This window comes from Lingula anatina, chromosome 2, assembly GCF_051362555.1.
Source record: "Lingula anatina isolate TDL-2025a chromosome 2, LinAna3.0, whole genome shotgun sequence".
NCBI classification, from domain to species: Eukaryota; Metazoa; Brachiopoda; class Lingulata; order Lingulida; family Lingulidae; genus Lingula; species Lingula anatina.
Genome location: NC_141768.1, coordinates 44,917,586 through 44,931,936, shown reverse-complemented (window position 1 = coordinate 44,931,936; position 14,351 = coordinate 44,917,586). Strand labels below are relative to the sequence as shown.

The 14,351-nt window shown below is 34.3% G+C and overlaps 1 protein-coding gene across 24 annotated transcripts in view; it reads left to right on the top strand.

Annotated features, from left to right (window-relative positions):
- Positions 1-14,351, top strand: part of LOC106160817 (ryanodine receptor) — a 130,989-nt gene that overhangs the window by 45,799 nt on the left and 70,839 nt on the right. For 15 of the 24 annotated variants that reach the window (XM_087006916.1, XM_087006922.1, XM_087006919.1 and 12 more), the window contains exons 24-40: positions 878-1,037; positions 1,465-1,621; positions 1,880-1,964; positions 2,448-2,568; positions 2,833-2,929; positions 3,276-3,353; positions 3,577-3,700; positions 3,928-4,032; positions 4,631-4,750; positions 5,829-5,977; positions 8,345-8,416; positions 10,384-10,446; positions 11,644-12,355; positions 12,644-12,827; positions 13,229-13,315; positions 13,593-13,779; positions 13,955-14,036. In XM_087006916.1, coding sequence (XP_086863042.1) covers positions 878-1,037; positions 1,465-1,621; positions 1,880-1,964; positions 2,448-2,568; positions 2,833-2,929; positions 3,276-3,353; positions 3,577-3,700; positions 3,928-4,032; positions 4,631-4,750; positions 5,829-5,977; positions 8,345-8,416; positions 10,384-10,446; positions 11,644-12,355; positions 12,644-12,827; positions 13,229-13,315; positions 13,593-13,779; positions 13,955-14,036 — 2,583 coding nt within the window. The remainder of the gene's footprint in view (positions 1-877; positions 1,038-1,464; positions 1,622-1,879; positions 1,965-2,447; positions 2,569-2,832; positions 2,930-3,275; positions 3,354-3,576; positions 3,701-3,927; positions 4,033-4,630; positions 4,751-5,828; positions 5,978-8,344; positions 8,417-10,383; positions 10,447-11,643; positions 12,356-12,643; positions 12,828-13,228; positions 13,316-13,592; positions 13,780-13,954; positions 14,037-14,351) is intronic. The other 9 variants (XM_087006913.1, XM_087006909.1, XM_087006924.1 and 6 more) reach the window with 9 other exon arrangements.

The window sequence follows — 14,351 nt, the reverse complement described above, 5'->3', positions numbered from 1 at the left end:
AGCACCAGTCAGTTCTATTATGTCTGCCATAAAGTCAATACACTATCCTTTTCTACCCTGAGTTTCATAGAGTGTTGGATGCACCTACCTTAACTATCAACGATCCAACATGGTGACATCCACTGCCCTGATTTTCAGTTTTATTACTGAAAACTGACCTCAAGAAATGGCAGAGGCAGGCTGATAGTGGAGAAAAGTTTCCATTATTCTCTGAAACTCTGGTGTCCTTCTTGACACTTCAGTCTGCACACCACTGTTATATTGGATGACACTGTGTCATTGTTAGGCTGTATTCAGAACAGTGGACTGACTAGTCCGTGGGTCAAATATGGCCGACCCACTTGAATACTTCCCCACAGGGAATCTATTCAGTATCTACTAGCGGATTAAACAACTAGTTAGTCAACTGTTCTTAATGCAGCTTTAGAGGGTTTACTGGAAAAATGGAGCACTCATTTCTGAACAAAGGGCAGAGTAGTGTGTATACAACCTGAATGTTTACATTATCTATTGTAGAAAGCAAAAGTTTTACATTATCTATAAGTGAGTGCAAATAGACAAAACTGAAGAAAAGAATACACCTATCCTAGGCTTCTTGATATGCTAAGTGCATATGAGTCATATCATTCAGCAAAAGCTGAAAATATTTTATTAATTGATTAATAAAATATTATTACAGGTCTTTTTTTTGATAAAGATATGCTACACAGTGACTCGACAAATTACACCTCACAAAAGACATTCTGAATTATTTGTTATTACCAACAATAAAAATACATAAAAATATAAATAAAACAATACACAAAAAATGACACTGCTCAGTTGAAATTTTAATCAAAAGATGATTTATCAAATGGCTTATTTTCTTCTCCATCAGTTATCTCCAGTCCAGTGGCTACAAACCCACCCCTCTGGACCTGTCTGGTATAGTACTGGATGATAGGATGCATGACCTGGTGGAGCTCCTGGCAGAGAATACTCACAATGTGTGGGCCAGGGACAGGATCAAACAGGGATGGACATATGGACTGGCAGAGGTATTTTTTATATGAGAACAGGCATGAGTTGGAACTGCTCATCTAGTAGTGTGTGTGTGTGTGTGTGTGTGTGTGTGTGTGTGTGTGTGTGTGTGTGTGTGTGTGTGTGTGTGTGTGTGTGTGTGTGTGTGTGTGTGTGTGTGTGTGTGTGTGTGTGTTTGTTTGCTCATGCATTAGTGGATGCTTGTGTTAATAATATTGTCTGGGTCTGGATGTATGAAACTCAAACTAGTAGACTAGCCAAAAAGAAAAAATAATCATAGTAGTACCTATATAGCATACATAAGTGAAATGGAATGAAATGAAATAAAGTGATGATAAAAATTGTAAAAAATTTAATGAATAGGTTGAAGAATGTATTTTGTTTGTGTTTTTTAATAACAAACGTTATAATCGAATTTCAATTTTATTTGATTTTAATGAACAGGATTCAAAGAACAGACGCTCACCCCATCTTATTCCCTATGCAAAAGTGGATGAAGCAATAAAAAGGGCCAACAGAGAAACTGCCAGTGAAACAGTCAGAACTCTGATTGCCTATGGTTACAACTTGGAACCACCAACAAATGAAGGTGGAGAGGGTGGTAAGGAACTGGAACTCAATAAAATGTTGTATTTTTAGATTGTAAATATTTGCCATATAGTTACTCTACAAAAGCCATCTCAAACATCATCATATAATTTTATTATATAAATACAATGCTGCAATGGAATGCAATACAATACAGTATTGAAATTTGTGATATCAACCCAAGTTGACATGAAAAAAAATAATATTTTAGTTGTGGTTCTTTGATTTAATCTAATCAAGGTGTATCACAGTATTTTCCCTCCTTAAATAGGTTTAGCGAATGAGATGACCACAAAGAAACAAGCCACAAGAACCTACCGAGGCCAGCTCACATATGCTGTAACCAGTGGAAAATGGTAGGAACACAAATATAGCATCTACTTCATAATAACTTGGCAGATACTGGTAGAATGCTTGGGCAGAAGTAAAAATGACAGTTATAATTCCTAACTAGCAGCAAAATTAGAGTTATCATTTTTTTAATATTCGGGTGTTTGCTATGTCAGATTTTTCAGGGAATGAGGCAACAGGTTTTGATCATTTATAGTGTCTGAGTGTATGGAGAAAATTAGGTATATAATTTCATTTTATTCATCAAACAAAGTATTTTCCTCTCTCTAGTTTAAAGATAAATATTTCTACACAAAAAGTATCTGCCAATACATGAGTAATTTGAATTTTACAATATTGTATCCTCCTCCACTAAGGCTGATAACTGTGAGAAGGAGGCAATGTTGTCATGGTGACATTATCTAGTAACAGAAATGGATGTTTGTTTGTATAGTTACTGTCACACAGCTGCTGAATTTTTTACTGAATTATATGTTATAATCTGACAGGTACTATGAGTTTGAGGTGATCACTCCAGGCTATATGAGAGTAGGTTGGACAAAAGTGTCCTGCAAACCTGATGCAGAAATTGGAGAAGACGATAAATCCTATGCATTTGATGGCTATATGGTAAGAGATGAATAGTTAAGCGATACAGTTTGATGAAGGACAAATTAATTCCCCCCACAATTTCAGTTTCCTATTCTATCATGGATATGTATATATAACTTTGTATATTTGGTTCAGCTTTTTAAACTATAAATGTGTTGATACTTGAAATTAGAACATTTAAAGACATAACTTACAACATTATAATAGTATTTCATTCATGATATATATAAGGAAAGTTAAAAAGTGTGAAAGTAAAGTTCACATAATTTATGTACTATACAGGCCAGGAAGTGGCACAATGGCTCTGAGGCCTATGGGAAGACATGGCAGGCAGGAGATGTGATTGGTTGCATGTTGGACATCCCAGACAGAACCATCAGTATGATGACACATTTTTAGATAAATCTCTCAGAACCCAAATGCTTTTCTGATTTTTTATGAGCATAATTTAGAAATGAGAAACATTTAGATAGCAGAGAAGTTACAGTGAGAAAGTCTTGTACTATATACATAAAAATGATAGAATGTAGACATATGTACATCTGCATCACAAACAGATAGCAAGCACAAGCATGAAATGCAAACTTACTTTAACAGTTCAAAAGCCTATAGGATCTTTATTGTTGTCATTCTTTATTTTAAGATTAACTGTCACATACTTTTTTCTTCAAAGACCAGTGAAGATTATCTTTGTTATTTCACCATATTTTTTTTACTTTGTCTAGGTTTCTCTCTCAATGGGGAAGCCATGATGGATCCAATGGGTCAAGAAATTGCATTCAAGGATATTGATGTCTCAGAGGGTAAGTTTTAATAGTATGATCACCATGTTGAAAATATGGATTTTTCTTTGTTTTGTTATAGAATATGAAAATGTTTGATGTTTTCAAGTCAAACAAAATTCTGTTTGAATGGATGCATATGTAAGATTTGATAGCATGGGCAAATAATAATAATAATAATAATGATATTCTGAGGGCACTGCCACAAAAATTTTAAAGGTTTCAAATCTTTTCTTTGTATCAGGCTATGTTCCTGTCTTCACGCTGGGCCAGTCTCAGCAAGCCAAGCTCAATTTTGGTCAGGATGTGAACTCACTGAAATATTTCACCTGCTGTGGTCTTCAGGAAGGCTATGAACCTTTCTGTGTGTAAGTCGAGTACTCATTGCTTGATTTGTCCATAATGGCAATAGTGCAGGTCGGTTAGGTATATATACATAGAGATAAAAGACCTTTCCTGTAAGTACATGTATAACAGAAGAAAAATTGTATGTATGGTATTTTTTATTGCTGATTTTTTTTAAAAAAAAGGTGGCTGTACTGTTGCAAAATTACTCCATTTCTTTGTTTAAAACAGTTATGGCTATTTTTTTTAGCAACATGACTAAGCAGATGACACTATGGTACAGCCAAGACAACCCAATCTTCATGCCTGTTCCCAAAGATCATCACAGGATAGGTGTCTCTAGAATGCCTGGGGGGTAAGAATTTGATTGGCTGATATTGAAGGTCATGAAAACCCTGAGCTCAAAGGGTAAACTTGCTCTTAGTCAAATATATGTATGATTGTAGCCAAATCAACTATTGGATTATGGCAGCATGGAGAAGTTTTTAGAAAAACAAAATATTTGAGATTTTCTATAGCAGAATTAGAATATGTGTAACATTTGGTTAAAAGTCACTATGTTGAAACATGTTATCAGTATGTTGCATTCTTTATGTCCAGTTTAATACTGTCAAGTTTTTTTAAAAAGAACATTTAAGACACCACCAAGAGATGAAATGTACAGTAAGAATCTCATTGCTAAAGACAGAAACAGTGACCACTATAAATAAGCAAATTCATAAAGCCTAATTTGCCAGGCTAATATTTGACTGATATTTGATGTAGATCCTGTTGTCAATGTTTCAGACTAGTGATATGAATGATATTTTATTTTTTGATTACTTTCTCGTGATTATTTTTGGTGAAACCCAAGGCTTTTGTATTTTTAAAACGAGGTTGCATGCAAATGTTATATTACCATTGGTTGGTTACATCATTTTCATAATTGACACTGTTTGTTCTTTACTTCACAGGTCCAACACCCCACCATGCCTGAAAGTGGTCTCCAAAAACTATGGTACCCTTGAAAAAGTGCAGCTGGAATTTATCAAGTTGAATCTTCCCATCAAGTGCCATGATGAATTCAGGCCAAGGTGATTTTTTTTCTGAGAAAAGTGTTTGTGATATGATATAAAAAAGCAATTGAAATAAAAATTAATGTCTTTCACCTTGAACATCCCTATTTATGATGGCTTGAATTAGTAAAGACTATTACATAAGTATGGAAGTAATTATTTTCCTGAAAAAGCATCTTTCATTAAACTTTATCATTTTGAAAGCCAATAAAAATTACTTATGAAATTGACTTCCTTTCAAATCCCTTGTAACCAGTTCCTCTTCTAATCTTCACCACAAAATTAATCAAATCATGTTAACAAAATTTTAACTGTATGATTAACTCTCTCACCTCTTTAGCACCCATAATATTTATTTGCCCCTCGTTTAACATAATCTTAATAACTTAAATTAGTGTGGCTAATTCTACCCAGCTCCTACACAGTAAGAATATTACCTATTTTTCAAAAATGGATAACTTAAGAAGATCTTCCATGTGTGGAAAGCTGAAATTAAATAATATGAATATGAAATTAAATAATATTTTTATAGTGATGCCATTTCAATTTTTACAAAAGATATGAATAATATTATTATTCTATCTTTTTTGTCTTGGTTTATTCATTTTGAAATCCATGGATATTCAATAGTTATTTTAAAATGAAATTGGAATGTTTCCATATTGTAAAATTCCATAGTTTTAAGTAAAGGATACATTAATAATCCATTTTCAGTAGAAATTTTTGAACATGCATGTGTTTCATTATGGGATGCCAAGATTTGTAATGAGTAACAACCACCACCTGCAAACGCAGAATGTAAAATAGTTACACATATCGCTGCAGGCATTGAGAATAAAGATTCAGCCATGTATGTTAGATTCACCATATATGACTAGCTCTTTTTTTTCTCATGATCCACCAAGTCAGATACAATATTGGTCAACATGTTGTATGTATATGATATCCATTTATTCTTTAAACTATTTTATACCACAACCAACTTGCTGACCAGTGTTGTATCTACAAAGCTTAAAACATTTCTGCTTCTGCTTCATCACCATTAACCTCCAGTTTTACCTTTCCTCTCTCTCTCCCTCCATCTAATGGCTACCAGGGATAAACACCCCTACAATATGTATGCATCCAGGATTGAGGCCAAAATGAACTTTGAGAATCTCCGCCGTGGACAGATGGACATCTCGGAGGAGCAGGGACTGACCAATGGGTATAAAGATGGCGAAAGTGCACACAAAGTCATCGCAGGTAATTAAAGATACAACAGTGTGCAGTTTGTGTGCATGTGTTAGTGTTTATGTAAGAGAATGAGAGAGATATAGTATGATAGTGTACGTGCCCCAGCATGTGTGTGTTTGCACAGTCATTGCAGTTATAATATAAATGTATCATGAGAAGAGGCAATGGACGGGTTGGTTGAAAGGCAATATGAAAGTTTTAAATTTACATTTATTATTTTTCAGTCACTATATTTTGTTATATTTAATCAAACAATAGAATGTTTTGGTTGTTGTAATTAGTAACCCACCTGATTGTCAGCTTGAGAAAGGTACATATAGTCTGCATGTCACAAATATTACACAATATATATTTATAATGAAAAGACTGGAAGAATACAGTGTTAAGTGAAGAACCACTTAATGTGAATATTTTTCTAGTTGTTTATTCTGTTGAAGCATGTTGCTATGGCATGTTCTGCATTCAACATTTGTGCATTAAAAGTTCCCTTTACTGTGACATTTGTTGCAACAGGTCACGCCTTCAGCAATCCAGATTTGAGACGTTCTTTTATGAAACCTGAAAAGAAATTTCATAAGTTTAGGAGGTTTGGTGAGCCATTCAATCCCCCTCCCTCCTCCTTCACATTCAATAGGCTTACTCACTAGATGTCTCTCAAATCAGATCAACAAGACAATCCATGCACTGTAACTAGAACCATATCACTGTTGCACATATATTTATTTCTCTTCAACACATATTGCATGTGTATTCTAAAACTGAATAACACATTCAATTTTCTTTTATCATATATATGTAAACGTCTCAGTAAATAAAGACCTCATTGCCCAGAGATGGGATTATGTGTTAGTACACTTAATTCTCTAAAAATCCTAATCTTTTTCCATTTCCTGTATCTGATATCATTTGATACTTTGCTCTGTCCTTAAGAAGTATTTTCTACCTGTTGTTTTGATGCAGTATCAGGTAACCCATAACAAGTCATACATAAACTGAAGGTAGTTGTAGGTATCCCTAAATCATTTAAAATATTCTTATAATCAGACATATCTCTAAGCACATATTGCAACACCTTTCTTTATAATCTCAAGTCAGAACAGCCTTTTCCACACACATATTCCCTAATACTACTGCAGATGGTGAGAATAGATCGAGGATCCAAAAGTGGTGTGTCTCACATAAAAACATAGATTCAAGAGATACTATGTTTGGGTCTCAGCATCCACTTTGTACTCATCATCCAGTGTCACATACACTCACAACTTAATGACTCAACATATTTATTTCTCTCACAAACTCTGAAAGTGATTTAGAGGCTATACCGAAAATAACTGTGGTTTCTGCAAATTTCTTAAAAAGTTCTTTAAAATGGCAGTGGGGGCTCTAAGGCCTAGTTTGCTTTGTGAGTAAAAGGTCAAGATTGTCGGTTAGTTTCGTTGAAAAGCAAATTAACCAAAGAAGTAAAACTAAAACTAACACCCCATTTCCATAGATTTTTAGATCGATCTATCCCTGTGGGGAGTCTCACTAGATTACTGTCGGCTTGGCCGGCTTAAGCGTCTGTCCCACCTACTAAAAGCTGTAAGGGGGTAATTAACTATGGTGCCCGCTCGACTGACTGCAATTTAGCGTGAACCCCCAGGGAGTTAGGTGGATCTAAAACTTAATCTTTAGATCAATCTAAATCTCTGGGAAAGCACCCTAACTCTTCATGCCTCCTACTTTAAAGAACTTTTTTTTTGCAGATTCTGTAACACGCGAACTTTCGAGTTGGCCCCCAATTAAAAATCTTTTTGTCCTTTACTGTATATATAGTTGGTATTGACAATAAACAGATATTCTAACACTATGTTTGTGTGCAGCAGATTACAATAGCATGTTTAATATTTTTTCAGTTTTTCTGATTAATAAAAGTTTGCATGGGTAACCTTAGTTGAAAAAGTAAACGTATTTAACAAAAGGCTAGTATTTGGTGAGATGGATCAATTCATCATTATTTGGTGTTATTATGGCAGTTGGACTCTGTACTTAACATGCCTGGAAACTTCATGTAACAATACGACTGAGATTAAATAAAAAGTATGCAATTTATTTTGCGCAGTTGTATTGGAAATTTAATAAAAAAATTATAGTTACTGTAGAATTGTTTTTTCTGTCACATTAAAAGCAAAACTAACAACTTAATGCTGTTGAAATAATTATTTTAGAATGCATCAATCTAAAGTTTTTTTTCTTAATTTTTGTAAATTGTGACATGAACATCAAAGTTGGAAAATAAAAATCCTAACCAGGTCTGTTCATAGAGTCTGTTTTATGCTGTCTGGGGAGAACAGTATGCTTGATATTTAACTTTCATTTTATGCATGCTAACAAAAGATTCATTGCGGAGACTGCTTTACTCAAGCTCACGGGAAAATTCTCTAGACAAACGGAACGGGTTAAAAAATTGTAAGTTTATAGTTTGTGTAGCATTCTTTAAGTTTTATTAAGCCTATTCTATACTCCTGGCACTGGTACTTTGTTTGTGTGTACTTAATTGTCTGTTTGAAAATATCCACTGCTATGTGTTTTTAGCAAGCTTATCTTTGTTTCCCAATTATAGAAAGAAGGAACATTTTTATGCCTTTTAATTTAAAAAAATTGACCAGAAACCTGCTGATTATTATAAAATCCCCATAGGGGATCATTCATAATTTAGGATCATATATAAAATAAATCTCTGAAAAAGAAAAGGAAACAAGTCTTGCTACCGAAACACAATTTAAAACTTCTCTGTGATGCCTACTACGATATTTATCTAATTCTTTCTTTTGATGGAAACTAAATTTTATCCTTCTCAACAAATCTGCTGTAGCCTTGCCTCAGTATTGTGACTGTTTTTTGTTTGTGTACTGTGATTAGCATAAAATATTGTTTCATGGCTTTCTGTAAAAAAAATTGGCAGTGTTTTGTTAAGGTTTGATATATTGGTCACTCTGCTTTGTAGTCCCTGCTTTTGTGAACTTTATTTTGTAAAATCAAGTATATTATGTCATCTTATAATATGTGATGTGAAAACTGAGCTGCAATCATACCTTATGCCATTGGGGAATAATAAGTCAACCTCATGGTCATATTTCTGTCAACATTTTTGAGTGGAATGTTTATCATTCCATATTTCAAATATGACCTTTCATTCGCTAGTATATTAAGATTTGATTTCACAGGTTTTCACTTACAAGTTTTCTTATATGTCTGTGAGATACGCTCTGCATTAAAAGGATATTCATATAATTAAGAAGTGCTGTTTATCATTTTAGAATCAATCATCCTGAGGTTCAGAGCTCCTTACCTCTTCTCAAGTACAGTAACCACTTGGGTTCAGTTTCACATAATAATTTAAGAGACCATTCCCACAGATATTTGGATCGATCTATCTCCCTGGGAAGTCTCAATAAATTGATATCAACTCAACCAACTTAATGTCTGTCACGCCTAGTAAAGCTGTTAGGAGGTAAAATGTTTCAGTTAATACTGTGGAGGCTACCTGAAGTTTCTGAATCTCAGGGTGCAACCAGCACATTCTTTTCTAAGAAGTGGCCACATTGGACACCTTTTTTTGGGGTGCGTTCACAATGAAATTATCATACTAGGCAGATCGATCCATCTCTGCGGGGACTGGCTGAATGCAATCAGATTAACTGAATGACACTTTTCCTCAAGCAACACAGGGACTTATATCACCCTTTAGGTGCTGGAGGAGGAATGTCATGCAGTTAATCTGATTGCATTCATTGAGGGTCCCCGCAGAGCTGGATCAATCTACCTAGTACAAAAGTATTATTGTGAATGCACCCTTGTTACTAGTAGCTGTGTATGAGTGCTATAGGTGTGGAGATCATTTCTAACTTTTTTGAAATCATTTGTCTCTTCCAACGTGAATTGCTTATTACTGACTTGATAAAACGTTGTGAAATCTTTGCAAGATTTATTTGTTGAACTAATGTGCTTTATTTCGGTTTCAGGATCAAAGTATGAATGCTACAGAATTGTACACTTTATAGCTTAATTTTTCCTCATAGTATAATATATACATATACAGTATTTTGCTTGGCACTGCTTCTCATGCTTAGAATATGCTAGTTGAATTATCTAGAAATTTAGTAAAAAGTGTTTTAGAGATAAAATCTCTTAATGTTTGTTTATTGACTATTTTTTGTGCTGAGAATAACAAAATTTTTTGGGTATTTTAATTTATTAACTATATTTCTCATGCAAATTTGAAATAATAAAGACAAAATTTTGATACATCAACGTAGTTAAATATGTCGCTAACCAAGTATTAACATTGCATGCTATAAAGGGTTATATTATATATCATGTGTGGTTTATTTGCATGGATTGATTTGCATTTTATCTTCATTTGCCCAATATAGATTCCAGTGAAAGTGATGACAGACGGCAGTCAAAAATGAGTGAGTCTGCAAGCTCCGGTACTGGTATGCATGCTTTTCCTTCCCTTCCTTCTTCCCAGAATAATCAGTTCCAAAGTACACAAAATGCTTGTGATATAGCAACCCACCAACATGCCATGTAGAAACAAAAACCATGACTTAGCAATGAGTTTGTAATTGAGATATGACCATATGTGGGCCTTATCCAGTGCTGTCCAAAGATTCCTACAGTTTATCTGTAAATATCTGTTTCTTCTTTTCACACTGGTAAACAGACATTTTATTAACCTCAACTTTTAAATAATTATGTGCAACCCATAGTTGCCCTTTTGGAGTTTTTGAATAGATCCATAACACCCACAGGAAGTTTCTCTCTCTCGCTCTCAGTTTTAAATATTTGAAATTACAAGGAGTTTATTATTTGATGCTTCTTAAAACCTACAGAAACTTGTGTTGCAGTGCTTATCTTTCTGTTTCTTCACATTTATCTAAAATATCTATTTGACTGCCATCCCCATTCTTTTAAAATCTATCACAGTGACTTTCTTTTCTGGTGTTTTTATTTGGAAAAGAAACCAGTGGATAGTGGATAAGAAGCTGTATAAGCTGTGTGCATTGAAATTTGCCCTATTAGATAATTCCTTCTTATTGCCTATAACTTTAAACTGTGCTGAAAGCTTCTCTTGAATATGAATTGAAAGGATATGTCCAAACCACCTGTGACTAACTTTCTGAGACTAACATTTGACAAGTTTTATCATGTATATATGATGACCAGGTAAAAGCGACACTGTTTAATGTAAATATATTTTTTATTGATGGAATGTTTTGACCAACTCCAGGTTTTGGCAGTCAATATTAATTATGAATTATCCTGGTATATTTTATATCCTTACAGCCATGACTATTTATTAGTTTAAAAAGTTCACATAAAGACATAAAGGCTACATAATTAGGATTGTTTAGCATGGAAGTGTTAGATGAATAACATGCTAACATAATTTGAAAATTCTCACAATTAAAAAAAATGAAGAGAAATGAAGAATATACCCTTGCAGCAGTACAAAATGTTATTAACTGAAATATATATACATAGTTTGTAAGCATTAGGATCCCATAACATATTATCAAAAAGGCATGGCTCTAGAATAGAAAATGGTGCATTATTTATGGCTGATATGTTAAAATGCTCTGCATCTGCTTCTGCATGAGTGCTAAATTAAGCAACCTTTTGCTTTTCAGAATTACAGCGTGGCTACACGGAGGATTATAGCATTGACGCTGGAGAAAGGAGAAAGGTATTTGGTGGGTCGAGGGGAGGCAAACCTCACTCCTTGGATAGTTCTCTTGGGTCCCCTGTTAGTGATATGGAGCTAGAAGACAGCATGCTCACAGTGCCCACAAGCAAAGAAAAAAGCTCATCTAAATTTTCACTTTTAGAAAACTTCCAGGATGCCTCGCGTCAAATTAGTTCATTGGAAAAACCAACCAAGCGGTCAAAGTCCCCATTCAGTTTATTCAAGAAATCTCGCTCGAGGGACCCCAGTCCAAGTGAACGGGGAGACAAGAAGAAGGACAAGAAATCCAGAACTCTTCCTTCAAAAGTTGGCAGAGGGGACTCCATGGATGACAGTCTTGTGACCCCCTCAATCAATATCCAGGAACACAGGGATGACGCAGGCTATCCCGGACTTTCACTTCAAAAATCTTTCAGTGAAGTCAGTTATGGCTCAGATGCAGATTCACAATCAGAAGTGATGGACCCTGACATCAATGTGTCAGAAGTCTTTGACTACTACTATGGAGTGCGTGTTTTCCCAGGACAAGACCCATCCCATGTTTGGGTAGGGTGGGTCACTTCAGGGTATCACTTCCATCAGAAGGAATTTCAAATGAAGAAAGTGAGAAATGTTGTTGTATGCACTCTGGATGCTGATTATCATTTAAAAACCAGGTAGGAATGCCATCTATTGAATAGAACTAATATTAAGTGTTTTTGACATCATAAATTAACAAGTGTACATTACTGTCATACATCTAATGATTTTTAATTAAAAAATACTCAAACCACAATAGTTTGTTTTGATACAAATACAAATGTTTTTCGTAAGACCCTATATATTTTCATGATTTTTTTCGATATCCAACATACTGTAACTATTATGTTAATATTATGGGAGTTGCCAATTTGATTGTCTTCTGAACATTTCTTGCTCAAATATATGTTATACTTTTTTCTCAGTGTAAGCCGCAAGAATTGTTACATGGTGTCTGCTGGCGACTTACAGCAGAGATATGGCCAGCAGGAACAGACAGCGGGCTCGAGGAGAGTGTCGCCAGGACTTCTCATTGGTTCATTTATTGATGCTTCTACTGGACTGCTCAGCTTTACTGTGAATGGCAAGGAAGTAGCAAACAAATTCCAGGTATGTGATATATAGATATGTGGGATTAATTTTAAAATGTACCTCTGTGATGCTGAAGTTTTTGTCAGTTAGCTTCTGAGACATTTATGTGAAAGTTATTTGTGACATACAGTGCCAGAATAAGCATTTTGTCATCACTTGGTTCAGTTATAGTGGATAGTTTTTAAGTCATCAAAATTTAAAGTTTTTTATCCATCTGATTTGTTTTGAAGGTCACATCCATATTCATATAAATATGAGTTATAGCATGGGGCTCAAAAGAAATGTCACAGAATAGATTTCTGCTATGACCAACTGTAGAACTGAAAGTAGATTTGATCATGCAAATAAAATCTAGAAACACTGCTTTATGTTCTTCATCAATGTATGGATCATTTTTAAAGAGCTATCTTTTTGACCAGGTTGAACCTGGGACGAAGTTGTATCCAGCTGTCTTTTGTGAACCAACCAACAATGAAATGTTCCAGTTTGAACTGGGGAGAACAAAGGTATAGAGAAAAGCCATATAGTGCAGTTTTTTTAATGGCTTTTTATTAGTAATTAAACGTTTGCCAAATCTGAGTTAAAGTTATTCATCAAAGAATTTCACCAGTCATGTAAATTTTTTTTTAGTATTGTAATGTTCTTAAGATTTAAGCTAATGGAATACTTGTGATGTCCAAGTTCCTGATATTAACTAAATGAAGATGAGTAAGGAAATTTTGAAAAAATCTTGATACATTTTTTGTATGTGATATAAATTCCTCATGGTTTTGTTTTTATCAGACAACTCTCCCATTGTCTGCTGCTCTATTCCGTGGTGCCAAAGACCTCATACCTCAGTGTCCATCACGTCTGGATGTCCAGCTGCTGGTGCCACACCGCTGGTCAAGTGTTCCCAATAAGTCACTCAAGGTCAACACGCTCAAACTATCCGAGATTAGAGGCTGGAGCATGCTTTGTGAGAGCCCAGGTAAAAAAAAAATGATGATTTGTCTTGGTTGCACTGCATCTTTTTAAAAAAATTAATTAATATTTCATTTGCTTCACTGGTAAAAATAATTAGGCAAAAAGATGGTAAAAAAATGTAAAGGGTCTGCAAAAATGCATACAGTCAATAACTCTGATTTTTGTTTATTTTTTTTCAGTTGCCATGCTTGGTCTTCATATACCAGAAGAAGACAGGAGTCTGGACATTTTGGAACTGATAGAGCATACAGAGGCTCTTAAGTATGTCAACTGATAGCTTATGAACAACTGCATCAGAATAGACATAATCTGTTACATAAAAATAGTAAATTACCTCCTTATTCCTTCATTTACTGTCCATAGTTTTTGTTTGATTGATAGTTATAATGATTAGTGTGATTTTTAACTGTCTTTAGTGCATATTGAATGTTTACTAGACCTCTCATATAATTTTATAATAATTATTTTAATTTTAAAAGGTACAAAATAAGAGGAGGATATTATTTGTAACAATTAATCATTTTAGTTGTTGGATTGGATCAAATCTCAAAAATTATCAAGCTAAATTTGCGTAAC